The sequence below is a fragment of the Asterias amurensis genome, chromosome 1 (assembly GCF_032118995.1).
Source record: "Asterias amurensis chromosome 1, ASM3211899v1".
Classification (NCBI taxonomy): Eukaryota; Metazoa; Echinodermata; class Asteroidea; order Forcipulatida; family Asteriidae; genus Asterias; species Asterias amurensis.
Window position 1 is genome coordinate 26,046,827 of NC_092648.1, and position 9,769 is coordinate 26,056,595.

Consider the following 9,769-nt stretch of genomic DNA (forward strand, 5'->3'; position numbering starts at 1 on the left):
GCAGCTCCCAACGTTAAGGAATTCCCATTTTTGTTCGTACTCTCACAGTCTGCCGTGTGTATGCAAGACGCACGACGCGCAAATTTTGAATTGTGTTGTTAACGCTGTGCAGTCACGATACGGTGAGCAAGAATTCATGCGTCTAGCTTGCATCATGCGTCTTGCACGCGAATGTATACGCGTACGCACGACAACAGACAAAACTGTGAGAAAACGATCGAAACGGGAATTTTTTAACGTTGGAAGCTGCATTATTACACAAAAATGACGGATTTGTGAGGAAAGTATGAGGACCAAAACCCACCGCAGAAAAATGTATGCCGCCATGGAATGTGAATCTGTTGAAATTAGTGGCTTGTTGCAGGTAAGATTTAAGTTATGAAGCTGTGAAATTTTTCCGCCCCAGAAACGGGCCTCAATAGTTAGGACTCTGTTCCTGTGTACAGAGAAAGAGTCCTATATAGGGCTAAGCCCTCCGCTGCCCTTGCGTAAACAACTCCTTATAAGGATATGCTGTGGGCGTCGCGCGTATCGCGTGATGTTGCACAACTGTTTCAGCCGTTACTCTCGACCAATAGGAATGAAGAAACTGTCTTAAAAGAACAGGTGCAAGGTCGCGTGTCACGCTTATGAATTAACACTTTTTACCGGCCATTCATAAAAGGTTTATGCACACCCACGTGACGCGCTCTCCACCAATAGGAGTAGAGAAACTGTCTGGGGTATTTATGAATATAATTTTATATACGCTGATGGTACGTAATGAAAAATTATCCCAACGAAAGGCAGGGAGGTATACGTAACTTTTGAGAGCGAATAACAATAAACAAGAATTATAAGACTATAATAATCACAACTGGAATAATGTATGTGCTATAAGCTTGCTACTATCACCAGTCTAGACCCAGTAACTGGAGCGCTGTAGGGCCTATTCCTTTTTGGAATTTTGACATTAACGGTCATGACAGATAATGTCAAAATTTATGACCGAGTGTCAAAATTTCGAAAAAAGGCAATACAACGCTCCAGTATCTACCACCAGTCAAGATCACATCGGTTTTTAGTTGCACAACAACAATGAACACGTAGCATACACAGTTCACATGGCGTGATGATAGTACACTGACGTATTAAGGTCAGTGTTCTTTATCTACCCATTATTTCTACCTCCATCGATCTACTCCATTAGTTTGACATTTGCACCCGTTCCAAGTTATGGTTTATGTTGGGATCAGCGGGTAATTCACCGAAAACATCATAAAGCAAGCATTTTCGCAAGGCTTCAACAGGCCACATTATTTTTGTCGTACTTTCCAGTTGAATGTGTGAAACTGTGAAACTACCAAACAAACCCGCCCGGGCCCAAGTCGAACTTTCGTCAATTTCCTTCGGCGCGTCGTTTGATCACTCCCATTGTTATCCACTAAATGTTTCTGTTCTCAAAAATTAATACCTCGTTTCGTTAATCAAAGTGCTCTGGGCTGCCAGTGTCAGATGCAATTGTGTCTGCCATCCAATACTGTCCGCTCGGGGCACTTTTCCATATGCAATCGTGTCCGGGGCTATGCAAAAATAGTCCAGTGGACATGTACATGTATGCGTGTAAGCGAGCGCGCATGCACTGAACCTACGTGTATGCAGCACGAATATTCAATCACGAAAGAAGATTAACTTTGGTTTTTACCCATACACCGATGTGTGTTAGCACTGTATACTCAGTACTTCGTCCCAGGTCCTGTGAAAAAAATATCACAGGCATGTTCGAACCCACGACCCTTGCAATTCTAGAGCAGCGAATACCCAACGGCCGAACATTTCCCATGTCATTCATGACATGCACTTAGCTTGTAAAAAAAATGGCGAACGTGTTCCGTCGACCAAGGGCGTTTAATTTACTGCAAGGACGGTTTTGCACGGGGGCGGACACAACTGCATATTATTTGCAAATGTGTCCGGGCGGACACAAAAGCATTATGCAGCAGCATCCGGGCGGACACGATTGCATATGCAAATATGCAATAATGTCATCCGGATAGTATTACATAGAGGACATAATTGCATGCGACACACCGTCTAGTGTCATTAGCGAGCTTTATTCATAGAGCTCTATAGACCTTTTCGCAAATACTGGGGCGCGCGCGTAAAGCTTGGAATTAGGTGCATTGTGGTCTAGCTGGTAGCAAAACTTAATTAATATCTATACCACAATGCACCTCATTCAACAGTCTGCGCTTGCGCATTGGTATTTGCGATAAGGTCTATGGCTTTATTTCATCAATTTGTTGTGCGCCCTCACTCACAAGAAAGTACCAATCAACTTCGCTCGGCCCCAGCGGCCAGCGTATTTTTTTTCCTAGGACGAACGTGGGCAAATAACATAAAATGTTCCAACACCTTTAAATAACGGCTATTCAAATTAGAACAAATTTGACAGTTACTTAAATTGGAACATTTTATGTTAATTGCCCACGTTCGTCCTAGGAAAAAAAATACGCCAGCGGCCGTCTATCTATCCAGAGGTAAGGCAAGGCGCTGGGACGAGCGAACCTTCGCTCGGCCCCAGCGGCCAGACTATCCATCCAGCAAGGCGCTGGGGACGAGCGAAGAGCGAACCAATCAACTTGATTGGCAAATTAATTGGCACTAGAGGGCGCATGTTAAAAAAGCTTATCTGCCGCGCGCGGGTGGTCGAGTCGAGCACGATAAAAGACGTGCACTGCCTTTTGTGTGTGCAGCTTTTAAAGTTGTTTGTCGTTGAATTTTGAAGAATCCATTAATTGTTGCCTGTCATCAGCCGCTTCGTAAAGTTTAGCAAAGAGGTTCAATTGTACGTAGTGAGTACAGCCAGTACATTTTCAGTTCAGGTAAGAAGAGTGGCATGGATGGCCATGGCATGGGGGGGGGGGGGGGGGGGGGCTTGCAGTTGCACTAATATATCGTAGCGTCATACGTTATCGACCCTCATATGTTTTCGGTCCCCATCTTTGATTCCCGTTTATCGCGAAATTGTGCAAGACAGAAGGTGACAGAAGCTATGCAGTTTACTCACGGTCTGTATTTTCATCAGGCTTAATCATGCTGAGAATAAAGTTTCCTGTCGCTGGTTATGCCATGGTTATGCTCAAAGTCAAAGTCAAACATTTATAAAATGATTGATTTTTGGTACTAATCACTAGTGCATTATGTTAGGATAACTTTCCGTATGGCGCCACCACTTTTTCACTCATTTTTACAAAAAGGGATATATCAATCAGGTAAATAAGTTCCTAGATTATTTTATATCGAATGAAAAAGTGGTGGCGCCATACGGAAACTTTTCCGCATGTTATTATGCCAACATTCAAATGAGTCAAACTCAAAGAAACATAATCCAACCTCGAAAGTTCAAAGTGTGAGTGCATCAAGGGGGGGGGGGGCGGTGGGGGGGGGGGGGGTGGGGTGTTTTACTTTCATGCCTTATGATATCTCTGGATTCTATAAAGTAGCCATAATGCCTTAGGACAAAAATGTAATTAAATTTGTTAAGTAGTAATTGAATAATATTTCTGATTTATTTTGCACGCCATACTAGCTTCTGAATATTCAATAAAATACCAACCAATATGAAAGGTGTGAAAACATATGACGTTGCTCCAGTGTCGTGCATGCATTTAAGCACTGTTAATGGCGGACTGTCTCTCGCAACGTAAAACCCAAACTTTGAAAATTTCAACACACCATGAAGTGAAAGTGTTATTGTTAAAAAATTGGACAGATGATTTGAAAAAAAATATTTAGTTTTTGATTGTGAACAATTTTCCTGTTATCCTACTGAAAACACATGACACCAGGATATTTATAATAAGGAAATCAATGTGTGGTGAACAGGTTTTCAATTAGTGGTTTTAACCCAACAAGGCCTGGGGTCGATTTCACAAAGAGCTAAAATTGATCGCAACTGCAAATCAGTCGTAGTTGCTTTGTAAAGTGTGATGTCACAATGCAAATCACTATGGTGACACTGAAAATTTGTCTTACGATGGATTTTATTGCTTTGTGAAATCGAGCCCAGGTTCTTGATAATTTTTCCGAGACAAAGTCGAGGTAAATTATCAAGAACCAGGACTCGTCGGGTTTAAACCACTAACACTAGTTGAAAACCGATTCAACACACTTTGTTTGTGAAATGTGATTCCCATTCATAAAAATTAATAAGGGAATCAATATGTAATGTGTGGTAAAAAAGAGGTTTTCATCTAGTGGTGTAAACCAGTGCCGAGGCCTGGACTTGACGAGACGAAGTCGAGGTAAATTATTAAGAACCAGGCCTCGGCGAGTTTAAACCGCACTAGTTGAAAACCGATTCAACACACTTTGATTCCCATTCTGATTCATAAATACCTTTTCGGTCAAAAAATATCAACACTTTTTGGTCAAACAAAATAAATGCAAAAATTATAACTAATTGTTCAATGATTTCTTTCAACACAACACCCCTCCAGCTATGAAGTGGTAAGGCTCTCGGGTAAACAACTCCTTATAAGGAGATGCTGTGTGCGTCGTGTGTATCGCTTGATGTTGCACAACTGTTTCAGCCGTTGCTCTCGACCAATAGGAATGAAGAAACTGCCTTATATTTTTTATAAGCACAGGTGCAAGCTCGCGTGTCACGCCCATGTTTCAACACTTTTTACTGGTCATTATCAAAAGTTTATACACCCCCATGTGACACGCTATCCACCAATAGGAATAGCGAAACTGTCTGAGGTATTTATGAATACCTTTTCGGTCAAAAACATCAACAGTTTTTGGTCAAAAAGTAAAATAAATGCAAAAATTATTATTGTTTAATGATTTCTTTCAACACAACACCCCTCCAGCTATGAAATGGTAAGGCCCTCGGGTAAACAACTCCTTATAAGGGAATGCTGTGCGCGCCGCGAGTAGCACGTGATGTGGCACAACTGTCCTGGCCGTTGCTCTCGACCAATATGAATGAAGAAACTGTCTATAAGCACAGGTGCAAGCTCGCGTGTCACGCCCATGTTTCAACACTTTTTACTGGTCATTAACAAAGGTGTATACACACCCACTTAACGCGCTCTCCACCAGTAGGAATAGCAAAACTGTCTGAGGTATTTATGAATATTAAATAATGACTAGACTCACTAGGCTTGGGCCCACTTTCATAAAGTAGAGCTGCTAGTGCTAAGCACAAAATTTGCTATTCACTTGTCACGCTTGTCATGCACTTTTTAACTTCAATAAAAACAGGGGAAAAATTTCAGTTAATATTTTAACTAAGGGCGGCGTGCGGAAAATCATCCAAAACAGGACTACATTAACTTTAACTAACCAAATTTCTAAAAATGGCTTCACATCGTACGTTGTCACAGCCCTCCCAATAAACAGCTCAATGGTAAATCTGCTGCCACCTTGTGTCTAAAAGTATCCATCCATTGTTGGGTGAACTAACGAGAATGCCATTCCTTTTACTTCAGGTGTCAGGATTGCTCATCAAGATGGCCGAAGCTTCACTACCTACTGAGACCACTTGCAAGATAAGACATGTACACATCGAATGCCCAATCTGCCTGAATCGGTTCATCGATCCAAAAATTCTGGACTGTCAGCACAGCTTCTGCTTAAAATGTCTTCAGGAACTTGTAGACAAACAGGATCCCAAGACGGATATTATTATTTGCCCAGTGTGTAGAGAGAAAACTTTAATCCCAGATAAGGGAGTGTCGGCTCTTCTCAACTGCTTTTTCTTGAGCTCGCTAATTGATGATGTCAGCAATCTGGAAGGGTTGAAAGAGGACATTAACCCTCCTGTCTTAACATGCGTAGGATGCGACGAAGGTCTTAAAGCCTTCTCACGGTGTGTTGAATGTGATGCGACTTTGTGCACGGCATGTCTGGAAAACCATGCAAAATTAAAAATGAACAGGCATCATCAAATCGTTGATGCTGTCAGCTCGTCAAATCAGCGACCCAAAGACAAGGACAAATCTGAATCTCACAACTGCCGGAAACACACTGACCAGGAACTGTGTTTTTATTGCGAAACGTGTGATTCACTTGTGTGTCTCAAATGTGCGGTGTTCGATCATCGAGCTTCAAACCACAACCTCTCTGAAATCAATGATGCCGTGAAATCTTACCGTCAAGCTGTTGATGATGCGTTGGTGAAGTTTGAAGAGTGTTGCAAGCAATTTCAGAAAGTGGATGACTCTATCAAACACTCACAGCATAGGTTACAACTCATGGTCGACCGGGCTATTCGAGATATTGTTGCGAGGGAGGAAGAGGAAATTACCAAGATAAGAAACGTTTCCTGTCTCCTTCAAGAAAGAGTCACTCAAATCGGTCAAGAAAGAGGTGGGAATTTTGATAGCATACAGAGCAGCAATAGCGACATGATGAGCCGTGCAGAGAAGATCATAGCTTCAGTCAATGACTTGATGCAGCAAGCTGATGACTTTGAGCTGCTGGACCTCAAGCCAAAAGTTATGCACAATTTAGACTTCCACAAAGAGCTTCAGTTTCAAACAGTGCAGCATAGCAAGTCATTCATCGGGTTCAAAGGTCATGATATCGTCACTGATGCAGATCTCGGTGAAATACTAGAGGAAGAGAAGTGGGAGGTAAAGACAGAGTTTTGTAACGAAGGGGAAGGTGAGGGGGAATTCGAGTGGGCAGGGGACGTTGCTTGTTTTAGCAATAGTGACATTGTTGTTTCTGATTCAGAAAAGCGTCTATTGTCCACATTTACATCAAAGGGTTACAAGTCTACAGATGTTCATAGAGGAACAGAGGATGGCCAAATAGAAGACCCTTGGGTTGTTGCTGTGACCTCTAGTGACCTGCTTCTGGTTATTGATGGATATGATGTAAAGGTTTATGATAAAGAACTGCAATATATCCGTCAGTTCAGACCCTCACAGAATCAAGTCGAGGAGCAGTCGGAGAGTCTACTTTGTGGTATTGCTGTGGACAAGAGAGACCGAATTGCTGTGGCTGACTGTAAGAGAAAGGTAATATCTCTCCATAATGTCGATGGATCCATCATTTCCACAATACATCATGAGGATATTAATAGCATCTACTTTCTATCTGTAAGCAACAAGGAGCACCTGTGCTTCACAGACCACGAAAACATGAAACTAGTTTGTTTGGATTTCATGGGAAACGAGTTGTTCAATATCAGCACTTCCATTGACGGCAGACAAGCATATCCTGCTGGTGTGTGCTGCGACGATGCTGGAGACATTTATGTGTCTATTGATTACGGTGACTTTACAACCGGCGAGATACATCATTACAATGCATCAGGTGAGCACATCAGTTGTGTAGCTCGTGGCTGTTACAATCCCCAAGGCATGATGTTTACTCCTACCGGTGACCTCGTCGTGGCTAATCAGCTCTCGGTCAAGATCTTGCATCGTGTGTGAGTGTCAATGATGTCACGGTCGAAATACAAAACTTTTAAGTTTTATATTGGTTTTAATAAGAGAATAAAAGGATAGCGACGAGTTCTTAAACGGCCGTTTAAATCCGGCGATGCCTCTAAAAGGTTTTATACGGCAGTTTAAGAACGAGTCACTACTCTTTTATTCCCATTCATTAATGCCTTTCTGATGTGCTTGAGCTCTGTACGTCCGTGTGTTGCATTTTTATGTACCTACGTCGAATCAAACAGCTTTAAAACTCAAGAGATCCTTTCATTCCTTTATGATTTAACATTATTATCATGTCACTTAAATGAAAATAGAGACGTGATATCGATTGATGATATCCTTCCTAAAAGCATTGATATAATTTGGCAGATACTCCAGATATTGCCATTGGAAATATGAAAAAATGTGAGGCGTCATCTACCTAGACATGCCAGTAAACAATTTTCAGTAGGTGAAATACAGTATCACCATATTTATATTTTATAAAAAAAACTTTTTAAAGGGTATGTATTTTTTTCTAACAAAAAACACAATGTCCACAGATTTACACTAAACTTACACAGTTTGAAGATTATGGTAGTAGAAAGCTTCCCTTGAAATTTTACTTACTGAGGTGCTGTAGTTTTTTGCGAAATTAGTAAAAGTAATAATTTTTGTCTCAGCTTTAGCATGTAAAAACATATTAACCAGTTATGCTATGGTTTTGGTATATCATAACTGGATAAGGGGACTTTACATGCTAAAATAATTTTGGTCTCATGAGACCAAAATGATTTTGTGACTTGTTTTACTCATTTCTCAAAAACTACACAACCTTAGTTAGTAATATTCGAAGGGAAGCTTTCCACTATCATTATCTTCAAACCCTGTAAGTTTAATGTAAATCTGTGGACATTTTGAAAAAGTACCTGAATCCTTTAAGCGCTTGTATACTTCAGGTATTCTTTTCTTATATAAACAGCTTGTAAAAAGCATTTATTAAACAAGCGGGGCAGAAACTGCGAGATTAAGAATGTTAACATAACTCTTTTAATTTAATACCCGGCTCATTCAAAGTTGCATTTGTAAGTGAACACTCTGTCTTGCTTGTACCAAGTCCTCCTGTCAGAGAGATTATTCAAGGGATATAGTCATCAGCCATGACAAACAGGCTGTTAAAGACACTCAGGGACACTATCGGTAATTGTCAAAGGCCAGTCTTCTCACTTGGTGTATCTCAACATATATGCATAAAATAACAAACCTGTGCAAATTGGAGCTTCAATTGGTTGTCGAAAAAAAAAAAAAACCTTATCGCACGGAGTTGTGTGCTTTTAGATAGTCGGTTTCGAGGCATCAAATTCTACATCTGAGGTCTTGAAATCAAATTCGTGGAAAATTACTTCTTTCTCGAAAATTATGTTACTTCAGAGAGAGTCGTTTTTCACAATGTTTTATACTATCAACCTCTCCCAATTACTTGTCACCAAGTAAGGTTTAATGCTAATAATTATTTTGAGTGATTACCAATAGTGTCCAGTCCACTGCCTTTAATGCTGAAACAAGTTTTAAATTGTTACTTCTTTCTTTTCATTTGTCATTGTTTATTATAAATTGAGCATCGTCTCATAAAGCTTATAAGACTAACACTTTCTATGTTTAGACATAATCTAAACAAGCACACCGGCCACAACTTCTATCACATACGGGTCAGCAAATTGTACTTTTATTTCAACAATTTCGCTTTCAAATTAATGTAAAGGAACACTACAGAATTGGTTAGAAGAAAAAAAATGTCTAACATCACAGATTTACATAAAACTTTAAATAATAATAATAAGACTGCTGGTTGTTACACGGTCTTATGATGGTGATAGTAAAAACATCACTTGAAATTATTTGTCTGAAATGTTGTATGCGATGAGAAAAAAATAAAACTACTTTCTCGTTTGGATTTTTCCGCTCAGTGAGTGTTTTTTTTGCATTCTTGCAAAATGTGTTATCAGTTTTTCAGTATTTTCTTGTGACCCATATGGCTGATCAATCTCAAACTTCTAGTGTGTCAGTTTATGTATATGGTAAATTACATAAAGTGCTTACACTGCCAGCAACTGTTTTGTTTGTGAAAACAATTCTGTACATGCCTGTGCTTTGTGAAGTAAAATTATTATTCTATATTTACACCTGCATTGATGGTAAAGAATGTCGCTAGTGGTCATCTGTTGGTCAGAAGTGATCCTTTAAAAATGACTCAAACTACATTTTGGGTGTACATGTACACAGATTTGGTGAGTGGGCACCTTCGGATATAGACTTAAATCAAGTCCCAATCCTGTGAGAGTCCTTTTATT

At 40.2% G+C, this 9,769-nt stretch overlaps 1 protein-coding gene across 2 annotated transcripts; it reads left to right on the forward strand.

The window, feature by feature from the left end:
* Positions 1-148: 148 nt before the first annotated feature.
* On the forward strand, positions 149-9,710 carry LOC139934634 (uncharacterized). 2 transcript variants are annotated; one of them, XM_071928941.1, is made up of 2 exons: positions 149-364; positions 5,481-9,710. In XM_071928941.1, the coding sequence occupies exons 1-2, from the start codon at positions 287-289 to the stop codon at positions 7,431-7,433; spliced, it is 2,031 nt and encodes a 676-aa protein (XP_071785042.1). In that variant the 5' UTR covers positions 149-286; the 3' UTR covers positions 7,434-9,710. The 2 variants fall into 2 exon arrangements, with proteins under 2 accessions (XP_071785042.1, XP_071785050.1); XM_071928949.1 differs by lacking the exon at positions 149-364 and adding an exon at positions 2,704-2,864.
* Positions 9,711-9,769: the final 59 nt, after the last annotated feature.